The sequence below is a fragment of the Myxocyprinus asiaticus genome, chromosome 47 (assembly GCF_019703515.2).
Source record: "Myxocyprinus asiaticus isolate MX2 ecotype Aquarium Trade chromosome 47, UBuf_Myxa_2, whole genome shotgun sequence".
Lineage (NCBI taxonomy): Eukaryota > Metazoa > Chordata > Actinopteri > Cypriniformes > Catostomidae > Myxocyprinus > Myxocyprinus asiaticus.
The window spans coordinates 13,885,527-13,903,393 of record NC_059390.1 but is presented as its reverse complement, the minus strand read 5'-3'; the positions used below and the strand labels follow the sequence as shown (position 1 = coordinate 13,903,393).

Sequence of the window (17,867 nt, the reverse complement as noted above, 5' to 3'; positions counted from 1 at the left end):
CACAAAACCTCATGAAAATGAAAAAGCAGTTTTTCTGCACACAGGATTTTTACTGGTAATTTTGAAGTGACGTCATGGGCACGTATGTCACCGTACTTGGCACTAAGTCGCGTTCAGACCAGAGCAGTTGATGTTAAGGGTCAGCGGCAGCAGTGTGAACTCATCGACCTCTTGCACTGTGAACAGGCGGCTGGCGTCGAACGTTTCTCTGTAGATAAGTCTCTCCTACGCCATGGCAACATCTGTGAAGCTCAATACCGGGGCAGAGATGCCCATCGTCGGTCTTGGCACATGGAAGGTATAGTGTGGTTACTTTAGTTATAAAAGACTGATCATGTTGCATTACATAAGTGCACGTATGGTGTTGACACGTTGCATGGTCAGTTCATGCTTAAACAAAAAGTGTTACGTTTTAAAGCATGCAAAAGTGAAATAGAATTAAAAAGATGTTGTCAGAATTATTATTTTGGCTTTGCAACGTAATTATGTGGCTGCAAAACTGCTAAATGAACGGCCACATGTGGCGTAGTTGAGAGAAAAAGTTGCAAAACAGGTTTTGAACATTTTAATGTTTGCACAATTTTGGTAGTTTAATGATATGAAAGCACTGACATTAATAATAAAGTATCACTGGCAATTTAACTGCATTGAGTAATCTTTAGAAAATCAGTGTTTGCATTTAGACTGAAAAAAGCAGACATGAAAAGAAACCAAAGGACTCTATACAAAAAAAATATATATATATTACCATATTGAAATTGTGAAATATTAATACATCATAGTAATACTCCATTGGTACTACTTTTCATTTTTGCTGATTTAAAAAAAAAAAAAATCATACAACAGCAGTAAAGAAAATGACTTAAGTGTTATGGTAATGAGAATTATCACTGAAAACAATGGGAACGGGAGTGTTGCAATAGTGTGAATTTGGTTGGTAAGTGGTGCTTAATTTTTTAAATAAAAAATTATCTCATCATTTACTCATGCCATCCCAGATATGTATGACTTTTCTTTCTTCTGCTGAACACAAACTAAGATTTTAGAATGTCTCAGCTCTGTAGTTCCATACAATGCATGAGAATGGTAACCAAAATTTTAAAGCCCCAAAAAGCACATAAAGACAGCATAAAAGTAATCAATAAGACTCCAGTGGTTAAATCCGTGTCTTCTGAATTGATCTAATCAGTTTTGGGTGAGAACAGACCAAAATGTAACTCCTTTTTAACTGTGCATCTTGCTATTGCAGTCTCTAGGCACGATCATAATTTCAAGCTTCCTAGTGCTTGTGGCATGTGCAGAGCACCAATTGGCGCTAAGAAGTCTAATTAATCATGATCGCCAAGGATTTATAGTGAAAATTGAGTTATTTTGGTCTGTTTTCTTCCAAAAATCGATTGGATTGCTTCAGAAGACATGGATTAAAACACCTGAGATTTATGGATTACTTCTATGCTGCCTTCATGTGCTTTTTTGAGCTTCAAAGTTCTGGCCACCATTTACTTGCACTGTATAGACCTACAGAGCTGAGATATTGTTCTAGAAATTTCCGTTTTTGTTCTGGAGAAGAAAGACAAACATCTGGGATGGCGTGAGGGTGAGTAAATGATGAAAGAGTTAAACATTTAAACTATCCCTTTAAGTGTCCTAAAAATGTCATTATGCATATTTGGAGTTAGGCATGTGACTGTATTTGGTTACTGTATATCACGGTAATTAACATGCACACTATTGTTATCGTGGGCACTTCAAAATACTGTAAATAATTCTAGATAACCTTTTGTCCAAATTGTTTAGATTTTTCGGATCGCACAGTAGTTTTTATTCCATCAAAGAATCAAGGTTTACAATACTGCGTGTGTGCGGCACAACTGACACATGCGCACTCTGATGTAAACAAACCAGCGTGGACTAGAAGCATGGCTGAAGGAGGAACGCTGCCGACCCTTTATCTGCATTCTAATAGGATTAAGTCGGTAGAGTGGAAGTATTTTGGGTTCCATAAAAATGCAGAAGGATTGATGATTTCCCTTTGTGTGAAACATGCAGCAGAAAAGTGGCAGCGAAACAAGGGAACACCTCCAAAATAATCGCTCATTTGTGTGACAATTATTCTGTTCAGTTCAGCAAGATAAAGGTAAGTTGTGACAGTTCTGCTCGTTTTTCCAAACTGTTTTTGAAAACTGAGAGATATCACTCTAAGAGATTTCAAGTGGCCGAAGAGTAGTCCGATAAAACACAGTAACGTTTGCGTCTCGTTGTAACAATAATGGCAATGTGGCACAATGATGATTTCAGTATTAATTTCAAGTTGGCAGTTGGAGAGTGAACTTGCGGTTATTAAAGTTGTAGCTAGCGCCTAGCTATATGTTAGCAACTGGCTTGCTATCCAGAAAGGGAAAAAAAGATAAAATTAGTCTAGCCTTACTTTAACATTAGCCTCAACAAAACAAGGTCTGTAATGATCAGTGGCCCCGTGGCAGGATGACCATTTAAATATTAAGACGTAAACTAAATTGTATTTGGCTATGTATCTATGATGTAGAGAGTAGGGTTTTTTTTAAACGTTCAGGGTTCTTTTTAATATTCTTTGTTATCTGTTAATTTAAAGGCCAGTTTGGTATTGAAAAAGTAATTAAACTTGTTAGTAAGAGAACAACAATAAAGTTAGTTTATCTTTCAACCCGTTTTTGTAATTTAAATAAATACCGTATACCGTGATAAAAGCTTCAGCAATTATCGTGACGTGAAAATTTGATACCGTCACATGCTTATGTGGGGTTAAATACCACCAGGGAATATATCTTTTTATAAGATGTCTTCAAATGAAATATATATATTTTTGGGCTGGGCGATATGGCGATGTACAGGATCCACCTTATTTTTCAGCCAAACTAGGGCGCCGCCATTATCAACCTTGAATATGGATCACTTCCGGTATAAGCCACTTCAAGCTATTTTAGCTATACAAAAATACTATATTATGCTGCATTATATTACAGGCTGGCAATAAATGTTGACACATTATTATCATTAATTAAAATTTTCATAAACTCATTTGTTTTGAACGCATATAGTTTTACCGTTTATCGCATTTTGCCATCGTTTAATCACACACTGTTGCACAGGCAGAATGAATGAAATCAGGCGCTGACAGGGACAGTCCTCCACAAATTTTACACAACCAGTAGAGAGAAGAAAGATGCCGGGAAAATGCTGCTTCAACTTTCTTTGCACCAAAACTTCATCTTGTTTTATCTTGGCAAAATAATAACGTCTTTTACTCTCCGGTCTTGTCAGAGAGCATTCTTTCTTTCTTAGCAGTGTATAGTAAACAGACATGCAGATCTCACATTCAGCATGGCTTATGAAACATTGCCTTTGGAAATAAATAAATAAAGGCATCATCGGAGGTTATGCAGGTACATATGAACAGAAGTTTACATGGAGACAAGAAAGTGACGATGAAGTCTATCTCGGTCAAGAAAGAAGCAGATTTTATTATATTAGTCTCTTCAATACAACAACACAGATTTACTTACTCTTTTACGATAAATGCTGACGTTAGAAAATGATCCGACATTGGCACATCATTCTGCTGTACATCCTGTGGTTGTTTGATAGTTTATAAGCCCAGATCACTAACTCTGTTATTATAACCTTTTAGTTATTTACACTGCTGTCAATGCCAGCGGGACTTCCTCACATTTGGCTGCTTGCTTCCACGTTGCAAAATAAGGTGGATACAGTATCCACTGTATTTTGCTATAGTATGTATGTCGCAATATGTAAATATCCTTGTGCGCAGCGTGGGCTTACCTATCAGTGGGCCTATTTTCCATCTGTTTTTGAGATCTCCAGGATGGCTAACATCTCTCATAATAAAAATGTAGTTTTATCGATGGGATCTCTTATCTGCTGTTTTTCTTAGTCTCCTCCAGGTAAAGTGGCAGAGGCTGTCAAAGCAGCCATTGCTGCAGGGTATAGACACATTGATGGGGCCTTTGTGTACCAGAATGAAACAGAGGTCGGAGAGGGAATTCAGGCCATGATTAACGATGGTGTTGTAAAGAGAGCGGAGCTGTTTGTGGTCAGCAAGGTATATCAGCTAGCAGCATTAAACACCATTTATTTAAAAATGTCAGTAAATTTGTTAAAATGAATAAAGACGGTTGCTTTATGAGAAATAAAACAATATAATTCCATGTTTATTCACAGCTCTGGTGCACCTTTCACGACAAGTCTCTGGTGAAGTGTGCTTGTCTGAAGACTTTAAGTGACCTTAAGTTGGATTACCTGGACCTTTACCTGGTTCACTGGCCAATGGGCTTTAAGGTGCACTTTATTACTTTGAGAAATGTTGATGGTGTCGGAAGCAATTTTTGGAGTGATACACTTACAGTATATAAGACTTGTTTTTAGGCACTGGCTCCATTAATAAGTAGACCCCTTAACTAATGGATGTGTAACTTCCCAAAATCCCTATGAAACCACTTTTCTAAAGTCTTGTCCATCTCTCATTCATAGTTTGCATTCAGTGTTGGTCATCATAATGAAAGCAAAGAGTGGGATGATTTGGCGTAAGGCTAAGATCAGACTGAAACGCCTGTGCTCTTTCAGAAAAGAGTATTTTTGGATGCCATTGTTGCTTTTCAGGCTGGGTCAGAGTTGTTCCCGTTGGACAGCGAAGGATTAACCATCAGCGATGACACCGATTTCTTGGACACCTGGGAGGTAGGATGACATCAACAAGAAGGACTAGAACATTTAATTTGATTATTCTTAACATAGACGAGCATTCAGTTGAACTGTATTGATCTTTTACATATTATTGTACTCATTATAATAATTCCAGCTCGCATTGGCTGCTCATTTTTGAAGGTGTTAAAATTAGCCATCATGTAATGTTTGTGCCGTAGGCCATGGAGGAGTTGGTGGATGCTGGGTTGGTTAAGGCCATTGGTATCTCCAACTTTAATCGAGAACAAATTGAAGCAATCCTGAATAAACCAGGACTCAAGTACAAACCAGCTAACAATCAGGTCAGTACCTTATACTCTTTAAAAGGGAATCTGTGTTGTTTCATCTGACTCATCTGAATTTTCAGAGAAAGATGAACATTTATCTAATGAACAGCATTTCGCCTCCAGCAACTGTGTAATGCAGTTGCTACTTTAATTCCATGCTATTTGTCAAGGTCAGGCACTGTTGTTGTCTGATTATGGTCTTGAAAAATCATTAGGACACTGTCTGCATTGCAGGCTGCAGGCAAAGTGTTTACTTTGGGGGAGGATTTAATACTTGAGAACAGGGAATAATGTCTTTTTTGTTCTTGTATTTAGAGTAGTTCACCCAATAAATGAAAATTCTCTCTTAATTTACTCACCCCCATACCATCCCAGATGTGTATGACTTTCTTCTGCAGAACACAAGATTTTTAGAAGAATATTTCAGCTCTGTAGTTCCATACAATGCTAGTGAATGGTGACCAAAGCTTTGAAGCTCCAAAAAGCACGTAAAGGCAGCATAAAAGTAATGCATAAGACTCCAGTGGTTAAATCCATGTCTTCAGAAGCTTTCTAATAGGTTTTTGGTGAGAGCAGACTACAATATAACTCACTTTTTCACTGTACATCTTGCCATTGCAGTCTCTAGGCACAATCATGATTTCAAGCTCGATTACACTTCCTAGTGCTTGATACACGTGCAGAGCGCTAGTTTGCACTAGGAAGTGTAATCAAGGCTGATGTCAAGATTTATAGTAAAATAGGAGAAATATTTATGCCTGTTCTCAGCCAGAACTGATTACACTGTTTCAGAAAACACTGATTTAACCACTGGAGGCTTATGGATTTCTTTTATGCTGCCTTTATGTGCTTTTTGGACCTTCAAAATTTTGGTCACTATTCACTTGCATTGTATGGGCCTACAGAGCTGAGATTCTTCTAATTCTTCTAAAAATCTTTGTGTTCTGCAGAAGAAAGTCATATACAGTACATATTTAATTTTTGGATGATCTTCCTTTTAAAGTGAGCTCACTTTTATCCCATAATGTCCCATATCCCATGATAAACTAATTACATCATGTTTCCATTTCTTCCATTGTTCCTTCTTTCCTGACTGTTACCATTTGAATTTTTTCCCTACCTTTTCAGATTGAATGTCACCCCTACCTGACTCAGGAGAAGCTGATTAGCTACTGTCAGTCCAAAGACATTACAGTTACTGCATACAGTCCTCTGGGTTCTCCAGACAGACCATGGTAGGCAGCCTTGCCCATGTGTTGAAGTATGAGTTGCACTGGATTGTAGAATATGATATTTAATTGTTGTGTAGGTTAAAGATGCAGTTGATGACCTTATAAAGTTTAAATGAATGACATTTACCTTTCAAACTTAGGGCTAAACCTGAAGATCCCTCACTACTTGATGACCCACACATCAGAACAGTAGCAGAGAAACACAAAAAGACCACTGCCCAGGTAACAAAACTACCTAGTTAATTCAGAGCTTATTATTGACTTAAAACATGACATATCTATTTTTCACCATGTACAGGTCCTCATCCGCTTCCACATTCAGAGAAATGTGATAGCAATCCCAAAGTCTGTTACACCTCAGCGTATTCAAGAGAACTTTCAAGTAAGTTAATCTCTGCGATACATGCAGAAGACATTTATGTAGGATTTTTACAAATGTGGCCAATAGTCAATCAAATTTTATTCTCTTAAAGACAACATGAAACAGCATTTGTAATACAGTACTCTTAAGTTTTATAATGTGATGCACAGTATTTCCAAGTGAAACAATGTGTAAACAAAGCATCTCATAATTTTGATTTAGTGTCTCAAAACTATGAATTAACATCTCATTAACGGGTACGGCTTGGGACCCATCTTTATGATGGTAGCCCGTGAAAGGAACAGTGGCACGCTCCTTCCCTCCATAGCGCTAGGGTCGTCTCCTTGGGCAAGAGAGAACAACCCTCAAGCCCCCCCGCTAGGGTTACAGCAAAACGTTTTCTCAATCAGTCTGTGAAGACCTGGAGTAAAATAGATCCTTATTATCCCATTTCCGTCATAAGAAATAAGGAAAAGGACGACTCGTTTGCCATGAGTTGAGAATGTCAAGATTGGAGAAAGAGATCCTGGTCCCAGAGAAATGTGGTTTGCTGCAGCTTCCACTATTTCAACATGCTACAAGACATGCCCTGGGAATACTCTGTGATAGCTGAACATCAAATATCTCTCAGATTCCCAGTAGGCATTGGCTAAGGGTCAGTCAAGTAAATTGAGCAAATTGTTGAGTATATCATCCCTGTATCCCTGATGCATAATCTGCTGGAGATCCGCAGCGCTGTGCATCCCTTACTTTTGGGCTCCAAGGTGGGTGGGGAGCAGAGATGATGAAAATAAAAAGCCAAAACATGGCTACAAAACACACCTCAAAAAAACGTTTTTTGGACCTGGATACCGACAATACCTCAGAAAATAGACGTGATCTTGTGCCGAGTAATTATGACTGGCCAAAGTTCATCATCATTGAAGCTGCTGCTCCAGATTTTCCAATCATCAAGCTTTCCCCTTTCGCTATACAAAAAGGTATTGCAGGAATAGCGGGAACAGTAAAGGAAGTGAAAAAACTACGATCTGGACAGATTCTTGTGGAATTCAGTAAAAAGGCCAATACTGAAAATCTACTACATGCCAGCATGTTAGCTGGAGTTCAAATAAAGACATCTCATCCAACTTTGAACTACAGTAAAGGAGTAATCCGAACTAGAGAGTTGGATGATGTCGATGAAGAAGAAATAATGCAGGAGCTCAAGACCCAAGGAGTAATGAATGTCAAAAGAATAATAATCAAGAGAGAAGAGTGAACGATTAAAACTGGGTCGTACATCTTCACCTTTAATAAACCTCTAATCCCAGATAAACTTCGAATTGGATTCTTAAGTGTTCCAGTGGACTTATTTGTACCCAACCCTCTGCGGTGTTTCAACTGTCAAAAGTACGGCCATGGATCTAATGGCTGCAACAACAAACATACCTGTTGTAACTGTGGGGAGGTAGGCCACGACAAAGGGAGCTGTGAAAAACCATCAAAATGTTGTAATTGCTCAGGTGACCATTCAGCTGCATCAAAACAGTATCCCATGTGGAATAAAGAAAAGGAAATACAGAAGATCAGGTGTACTAAGATAATCAGTTACCTCGAAGCAAAGAAAATGGTGGATGTCGTCCCTGTTTTTACGCTGAATAAAACCTTCGCCTCTGTTGCAAAAAAAGCTGTGAGAACAATAGACTGCCAGACAGATATCACCTGGATGCATAAAGACAAACCCCAAACCATTAACCATAGTAATATTCCCCCAAAGATGAAGAACACAGGAACCCAGAGCGAAACTCTTCTAAATGACATTCACTCCAGTCAGAGCTCAATAATAGGAAACCAAAAGGCAAATAAAAACAACGGTAAGGCAAGTTCTTCACAATCAAAAGTGTCCCAAGATGAAGCCTCAAAGACAAAACAAACAAAAGATGTGGAAATGAAAGAGAATGAACACCATAGTAGAAGTCCATCCCCTATAGGCAGAACCAAGAAAACTGTCCCTATTCTCCCTAATAGGTAATGGGAAAATTATACCATCCAATGGAACTGTCGTGGTATCCGTGCAAATTTTATGGAGCTGCAGCATCTAACTGCAATTATTAACCCTCTAGCCATATGTCTTCAAGAAACACAATTACCACCAGACGGTACTCTCTCTTTTAAAAATGTTACAAGTTTTAACACTTTCAGTCCCAGTGACAAGCGGGCTTCCAGTGGTACAACCATTTTAATAAGAAAAGATGTGTTCCATAGTCATATAAATATTAATAGCAACCTACAGGCAACAGCAGTACGCCTGACTTTGCAGAAAACCATTACAGTCGTCTCTATCTACATTCCTCCAAATTTTAACTTGACACACATGGACCTAGATCACCTTATCGCTCAGCTCCCATCTCCTTTTATTCTCATGGGAGATTTTAATAGTGATAACACTTTGTGGGGCAGTAATCACTGTAACACAAAAGGAAAGAAGACTGAAGATTTTATAGATAACCACACCTTATGTCTTTTAAATAATGGATTGAATACCTATTTACATCCAGGACATGGAACGTACTCTGCAACTGACCTAACAATTTGTCAGCCTGAATTATTTTTAGACCTATTATGGAAGGTTTGGCATGACCTCTGTGGAAGTGACCATTTCCCAATCATTGTAACCATCAAAGGCAGAGAGGAAGAAACAAATGTACAAAGATGGCAAATTAAAAAAGCAAATTGGTATCAATTTCAAACCCTTTGTCATGAGGAACTGACACGGTTTCCAGAAGACAGCCCAGATGCTAAGCAGAATTTCACTGAAACGCTCATATCTATAGCTAATGATACAGTCCCAAGAACATCTTTAAATATAAAACATAGACCACTTCCATGGTTTGATGATACATGTAAGGAAGTTATAAAAGAGAGAAAAAAACTGAAAGACTGTTCTTCAGACATCAATCAACTGAAAATCGTATCAAACTCAAGATGAGTAGAGCACGAGCAAGAAGAATTATAAATGAAGTAAAAAAGGAAAGGTGGAGAAGATTAGTTTCCAGCATGACAAGTACTCCATCATACAAAATATGGAACCTGATACGGAAAATGAAGGGAGAAAACAACAGTTCTCAAATACAACACATCAAACAGCACGGCATACTCTTGACTTCAAAACAAGAAATTGCAAATATTCTAGCAAAAACTTTCGAAAACAATTCATCTATTGAGAACTGTGAATTTTTTTAATTTGACTTTAATCCCATAATGACTTAACATCTCAATTTTGATTCAGTATAATTAAGCATCTTATAATTATGATTTAGCATCTTATAATTTTGATTTAGTATCACCATAATATTAACTTTGTATCTAATAATTTAGACATTTTATCTCATCATTTTGACTTTATCTAAATTTAGATTTGGTTGTCTAATAATTGTCACTTAGTATCATAATTTAGAATACTTTATAATTTTGAGTTCTTAATCTCATAATTATATAACATCTCATAATTAATTAAATATCTTATAATTATGAATTGGCATCTCAATTTGGACTTTATCTCAGAATTTTGACTCTGTATCATAATTTTGACTTATTTAAATTTTTACTTTTTATCTTATAATTATGACTTAGCATCTAATATTTCTGATTAAGTTTCTCAATTTTGGCTTTTTTATCATAATTTTTAAATTTTATCTCAATGTTGAATTTTTATCTCATAATTTTGATTTATCATCTCATAATTTTAAGCATATTATAATTATGACTTAGCATCTCATAGTTTTAAGCATCTTATAATTTTGACTTTTTATCATAATTTTGACTAGTATCTTCATATTTTTGATTTATCTCAAAATTGTGACTCACCAAACACAATTTGTTCATGTGGCGGAAATGGGCTTCCATAAGGAAATTACAATGGCATTGTAGTGCCACATAAAAAAAAAAATCTAAGATTTCGAGAATAAAATCTGAATATTTTGAGAATCAAGTCATAGTGTTACAAGAATAATGTCGTAATGTTTTGAGACTAATCTCATAGCATTCCTTTTATTAGAATAAAGTCACAAACTTTCAAGAATAAAGTCATGGTATTATGAGATTAAAGTCATAATATTTTGAGAATAAAGTCAAAATTAAGAGAATAAAGTCGTATCATTATGAGAATAGCGTAGTATATTGCAAGAATAAAGTAGAAATGTTTAGAGGGAAAAAAAAAGTCACAGCATTAAACAGCACGTCATTATCACAACGACAGACAATAGGATGCCGAGCCAGCAGCAATTTAGTTAAATTGTACTTTAGGATATGATTTAGCAATAAATAAATCATTGGTGTTTTGGCACATTAGCACTGAGTTATTATTAGCATCATTAATAGGGTCAGTTTTAATGCCATATTATCTGTAAGGCCTCTGAATGATAGTGACGCCTTCGAGCATAAGAACAAGGACAAAGATGTTAAATTGTCATTTAATATTTCTCCACAGGTGTTTGATTTTGAACTGAATGATGAGGAGATTAAGACCATTTTGGGTTTCAACAGGAACTTCAGGGTTTGTCCAATGCATTGGTGAGTATGTTTGGGTTCCATTTCATGTTGATTACAAAGCTTTTGGATGTAAATGTGGTGATCTTCATTTAAATCAGATTTCACAATAATTTGCAAAAGTTTGTAATTGATCTCAATAGCCCTCAACTGATGAAATACTCAATGTAGTAGTAACCCAGAAATCATGTTCTTTTTCTCTATAGAACCACAGTTTGATTACGCAGCACAAATGCTGTCAGTGTGCAATTCTACCATTTCGCTGCTAAAGCAAGCTGTGTGAAACAGACTCGCTCTGCATTGTATTATAGCAGCTTCATTTCTTAATGTGTGATTCCCTCCTCATCTGTTATCACAGGGGTGTGAAGCACAGAGACTACCCATTTAATGCGGAGTATTAAAAGATGACATCTCAAAACATGCTGTCTCGTGAAAATTAATTACTCTGTTCCTGGAATTGTCCTGGCAGATGATTAATGTGAAAAGTTGTGTTCTTGCAAAACAGTTTCTGAGAAAATTGTAAAGCTTACAGTTCATCATTGTTGTGCTTTGAATTTTTGAAATTTAAAGCAAGTCTTGTTATAGCAACAGCTATACCTTTGCCAAATGAATGCTCTTTTTCCACCAACCTCAGATACAGTGCATTCACAAAGTATTCAGACCCCTTCATTTTTTCACATTTGGTTATGCTAAAATGCTTTAAATTATTAATTTTTTCCACATCAATCTACTCCATACCCCATAATGACAAAGCAAAAAACAGATTTTTGATAATTTTGCAAATGTATTAAAAAGAACAAACTGAAATAACTCATTGAAATAAGTATTCAGACCCTTTGCTATGACACTTGAAATTCAGCTCAAGTTCATCCCATTTCTCTGGATTATCTTTGAGATGTTTCTACACTTTGATTGGAGACCACCTGTGGCAAATTCAATTGATGGACATGATTTGGAAAGGCATACACCTGTCTATATAAGGTCTCACAGCTGAAAATACATATCAGAGCAAAAACCAAGCAATGAGGTCAAAGGAACTGCCTGCAGAGGTCAGAGACAGGATTGTGTCGAGGCACAGATCTGGGGAAGGCAAAAAAGTAATAATTTGGCTGCATTGAAGGTTCCCAAGAGCACAGTGGCCTCCATAATTCTTAAATGGAAGAAGTTTGGAACAACCAGGACTCTTCCTAGAGCTGGCCGGCCTGCCAAACTGAGCAATCGGGGGAGAAGGGCCTTGGTAAGAGAGGTGACCAAGAACCCAATGGTCACTCTGGTTGCGCTCCAGAGATCATGTGTGGAGATGGGAGAAACATGCAGAAGGACAACTATCACTGCAACACTCCACAGATCTGGGCTTTATGGCAGAGTGGCCAGACGGAAGCCTCTCCTCAGTGCAAGACACATAATAGACACTCGGACTGTGAGAAACAAAATTATCTGGTTGATGAAACGAAGATTGAACTGTTTGGCCTCAATTCCAAGCGTCATGTCTGGAGGAAACCAGGCACCACTCTTCACCTGCGCAATACCATCCCAGCGTTGAATCATGGTGGTGGTAGCATCATGCTGTGGGGGTGTTTTTCAGTGGCGGGGACTGGTCAGAGTTGAAGGAAAGCTGAGAGCAGAAAATACAGAAATATCCTAAGTGAAAACCTGCTCCAGAGTGCTCAGGACCTCCGACTGGGCCGAAGGTTCACCTTCCAACAGGACAATGACTCTAAGCACACAGCTAAGACAACGCAAGAGTGGCTTAGGGACAACTCTGTGAATGTCCTTGAATGGCCCAGCCAGAGCCCGGACTTGAACCCAATCGAACATCTCTGGAGAGACCTGAAAATGTCTGTCCACCGACGGTCCCCATCCAACCTGACAGAGCTTGTGAGGATCTGCAGAGAAAGTGCTTCAACTAAGTACTGAGTTAAGGGTCTGAACTTTTGTCAATGTGATATTTCAGTTTTTACTTTTTAATAAATTTGTAGAGTTATCAAAAATCAGTTTTTTTTTTCTTTGTTATGGGGTATGGACTGGCATGTAGAATTAAGATTGAAAAAAAATAAATGATTTTTTTTAGCATAAGGCTGCAACATGACAAAATGCTGAATGCACAATATGGAAGTCTTATTTGTTAGTATTAATAAAAATGGATAGCTGTTGCAGTTACACAATTTGGTGTACACATGGAAACCTTAAATGTCTTGCACCTGAAAAACAAAAACAATTCCTCATTTTGCCCAGTTGGTCAAATAACATGAAAAGGTACATGCTTTATCAAGTTATGAATTTGTTTAGAGAATATAATTTTAATATTTGTTGACACAGTCCTTATTTTAATAATGATATAAAAGCACTTCCAGTTTATTTGTAAGAGCAGCTATTGTTTAGAGTATTGTCTGATGTAACTGAAATAAACTCCTCTGCCTCAAACAGCTTTCTGCTTTGTCTTCAACTTATTTGAAATTTACTCAACATTTATACAAGTTTTTACCCTACAATGGCTCAGTTGAATAAATGCAGATAATGTGGTTTATCAGTTATCACTCTCTTGCCATATCTGCCTTCATAGACAGATAGATGGTTGACCCTCAAGGGGAAATTCAGGAGTTGTTGTAATCACACTGCAGTTGGGATGTAAGGAAATGCTGTTCACTAAGGCTTTAGTATTCTGCATTCAATGGATAATCCTTATGATTGGAAGCCCTGCAACAAAAGAGCAAAGTAGGCCATTAGTTGATGTTTCCAGGACCTAAATACTACACAAATTGATACAAAGTCTACATTAATCTGCATAACCACTCACCATTCCAACATAAAAGCCCTCCAGTTTCTGCTAAAACTCATAGTGTTCATCTCCTTTTTATTCATCTCAAAATCAAACACCTGCAGCAATAAAAGAACCACATGTATAGACATATACATGCTTATACAGACTGAATAACAGAAATATTACACTGATAAGTATATGTGTTATTATCTGTTTAATCAGTACTGGTGTAACATGTAGAAAACATATGTATGGGCATGGTATAATAAAAAAAAAAAGGAATACCTGGAAATTGTCTTTGATTCTGGCAGGGTTTATTGATTTGGGAATGACCACAACATTTCTCTGCATGTGGAAGCAGATTAGGACCTGGAAAGAAAGTTCCATGCCTAGCATATCATATGACAAAGAACAACCTTTGTGATCCATAAAGTATGTAATGGAAATGTTTTGAAATAAGACAACTGCTGTAAAAATTTCTTAAAGGTTGCCTTTGTAAATCTCATCTGTTTGTTAGTGAGGCACAGATACAATAAATTAACTTAAAGTAATAAAAAAACTTGCAACATGCCAGTTTATACCTACCTGTGCTGTGGTTGTACCCTGCAATGGCCTTGATCTTTGGCTCTTCCACAGAGATGGCTCATCTGGTGCAGCCCTGCATTAATATGTAGGCTGATTAAGTATTCCCATCTTTAATTTTATATATAAAACATTTTAATCAACTTTTTGCCATTAATAATTCATTTTAAATGGTCATGTGGTGTGACAAATTAATTTATAAAAGTACAAATATTCCATGAAGTCTCTCAATTAATATTAGATGCATAATATGCATGCATAATAATGATAAAATAATGTAGAAATGTACAGCATGCCACACTACAGGACGTCAACCTTTCGAAAGCATTTCATGTCAACCCATTTATATTTTCATGTGCCAAAAATTATATAGATTGTCCAATCTTTCTTGCTCTACTCACCCTGAGCAGATCATGTATATATATATATATATATATATATATAAAAAACTATTTTGTTTGGCTGGTCTGTTTTTGTTTGTTTGTTTTTTATTACGGGGGAAGCTCCCATGGTCTGGTTGGGAAACCCAGAGGACTGTATGCAGTAACTGTAATGCCTTTACACTGACAGTAGTTAATCAGCTTCTCCTGAGTCAGGTAGGGGTGGCACTCAATCTGGGGATGAAAAATAAATATTGGTGTCAGCAGAAAGAAAAGATTTTGGTTCCAACGGACAGCAAATTCTTAATCCAACTGTTTTCCATTCTTTAGACTTACTGAGAGCAACACAATACCTGATTATATGCAGGTTTGTACTTGAGTCCAGGTATATTCAGGATTGCTTCAATCTGATCCTGGTTGAAGTTGGAGATACCAATGGCCTTGACCAACCCAGCATCCACTAACTCCTCCATTGCCTTTGTGAGCAAAATATAACTTCAAGGTAATTCTGAGTTGCAGGGACCTAAGATTAATTGTAATTAATTGTTTTGATTCTAGATGGTTATATACCTCCCATGTTTCCAGAAAGATGCTGTTGTCCGGAAAAACATGGCCGTCCTTATCAAATGGGAAAAACTATTTTCCAGGCTGCCAGTTAACATGCACATTGTCAATAAATGTTAACTTTTTTTAATTGTTCTTGCTGACATTATTTAATATTACATGAATTAAATATAAGCAATTCTGAATTAGTCCTACCTTAATGCCCATAGGAAAGTGCATAATGTACAGATCCACATAGTCCAGTTTAAGGTCATTTTGGGTCTTTTCACATGTCCCCCTTACCAAGTGTTTCTCATGGTAAGTGCAACACAGCTTCAAAAGATGCAGGATTTAGTTGTACATTTGTATAAAGTCAAACTTCTCTGACAGTTCTACAAATAATGTATTAGTTTTGTGGTAAACTTATCCATTTCTAATTTTCTATAATGTTTAAAAATCGTAATTCTAATTTCTAACCATGAGTTGCATTGCAGTACATACTCAATTAGGGCATAGCGTAACAGCAGATTATCACACACAACAATACACATTATACGAATATATAACCATGCAAGATCAGTGAATTGGCTTGATGCTGCATGAAATTCCTCAGCACATGACTGGCCTTGTGAGACCATATCTCCTGTCATGTGCCACAGAAACAAATTAAAATGTGCATCTACCTTGTTGACTATGAAAAGGTCTTCTCTCTTCACCACCCCTTGGTTGATCATTGCATTTATACTGGCCCCAACCTCATTCTCATTTTCATATGGGCCCCATCAATGTGGCGGTAGCCTGCCAGGATGGCTGCCTTTACAGCCTGTAACCTGGCCTGGCTCAGACTATTGGAGGTTCAAAAAAACATTCCTTGTATTTTTTAATTCACTTAAATTTATGAAGTCTCTAAAATTATTATTAAAATGAATATAAAAGGATTTAAAATGAATAAAAACAATTTTGAGAGACTTCTACATTCTAGATCTAGTTTATATATTTATGTTAAAACAACAGTAAAAGCAACAGCATAAAACATTCACAATATTTCAAACCATCCAAACTGAAATTGTACTGTGGTAAAGCAGCAAAAAGGTAATTCTTACCCTCCATGTACCCAGTCCAACAATGGGCATTTTAGCACCATTATAGAGAGTTACAGATGTCATAATGAATTTTTAAAATAGAGCACTTAGTAGATATAATATAAAGTGCACTTGTTAACACTTCAACAGTCGTCTGTCTCTCTCTGCAGCACTGTCCGCTGATGGTTTTAATTACGTGAGGGCGCATCTGAATTTGATTGGTCAGGTCTGGAGAGAATTTCCTCAATCCTTACATTCCTTTCATCAACAGACATGCTTGCAGATAGATTTTATATGAGAATATTTTGTTCCTATTTAAAAATAACTATCTTATATCTAATTAATCAATTTAGCCTCTGTGCACGCCAAAAAATTTTGTTTAAATAAAAAAATAAATAGTAATAATAATATATAATACCAATTACAGTATACAAACAAAAAATAATTTATTGCATTTGCGTTTGTCTTTAAGTATAAACATTAGCACACATAATATAGCCTATATAACATAGCGAGCAGAACTCTTAATAAATAATAAATATCCTACATGCAAAGACAAACACACAAAACATTAAAACATGTTCAGATTACATAAATAACACAAACTGTATTCATTTTAGTTTGCTAGCTTTTTCTTTTTTTTTTGTGCTTTAATGCTTTTATTTTGAATTTAGAAGCAGTATAGGGGATCTATAGCAGAGTCAGTCTAATAAAATATAAAATAAACAAGCACATAAAGAAAGCTGCAAAAAAAAAAAAAAAAAAAAAAAAATATATATATATATATATATATATATATATATATATATATATATATATATATATATATATATATTATTTTTTTTTTTTACAAAGCACCAACAAACGAAATAAATAAATACATATATTCTCTTGAACAATTATCTTTCCAAAGATACTAAATAAATAATAAATAAATAAATAAATAAAAATATAATAGTATAAATAAATAAACCCTACCTCCAGATAACTGTTATCAGTCCAATGAGTCAATAATTCTTACTAATTAGTAAGTTTCATCAAAGTTATTATAGAAAGTCAGTCCACTGTCGGCCATCTTTGGAACACTCTCGGGAGGCTATTTCCAGTCATGCCAGTGCAGCTCCTATCTACTTGAATGGAGAAAAACCCAAATCTCAAAAACGGTTGGTCAAGATTACGATAAAATAACATATTTCAAATCAACAATAAAATCTGACAAAACTAGAATCATAAATTGAGATTCTTTATCTCATATTATGCAAAAAACGCAATTTTCCCAGCTTGTATATCTAATGCGCATGCGCTTTCTATAGTTGATTGACAGGTGATGTCTGTATCTAAAAGGTGATTGGCTCGTTTAACTGTTAGGCGG

At 36.2% G+C, this 17,867-nt stretch overlaps 1 protein-coding gene and 1 pseudogene across 3 annotated transcripts; one reads left to right on the top strand and one right to left on the bottom strand.

The window, feature by feature from the left end:
• The first annotated feature begins 117 nt into the window (after nt 1-117).
• On the top strand, nt 118-13,785 carry LOC127436921 (aldo-keto reductase family 1 member B1-like). 3 transcript variants are annotated; one of them, XM_051691445.1, is made up of 10 exons: nt 118-298; nt 3,932-4,099; nt 4,219-4,335; nt 4,657-4,734; nt 4,920-5,042; nt 6,156-6,262; nt 6,400-6,481; nt 6,558-6,641; nt 11,089-11,171; nt 11,354-13,785. In XM_051691445.1, coding segments are annotated over exons 1-10 (909 nt in total). In that variant the 5' UTR covers nt 118-232; the 3' UTR covers nt 11,355-13,785. The 3 variants fall into 3 exon arrangements, with proteins under 3 accessions (XP_051547405.1, XP_051547404.1, XP_051547406.1); XM_051691444.1 differs by having other exon boundaries at nt 11,506-13,782; XM_051691446.1 differs by lacking the exon at nt 118-298 and adding an exon at nt 1,555-2,137 and having other exon boundaries at nt 11,506-13,778.
• Nucleotides 13,711-17,188, bottom strand: LOC127436926 (aldo-keto reductase family 1 member B1-like; annotated as a pseudogene).
• Between the last annotated feature and the right edge of the window lie 679 nt (nt 17,189-17,867).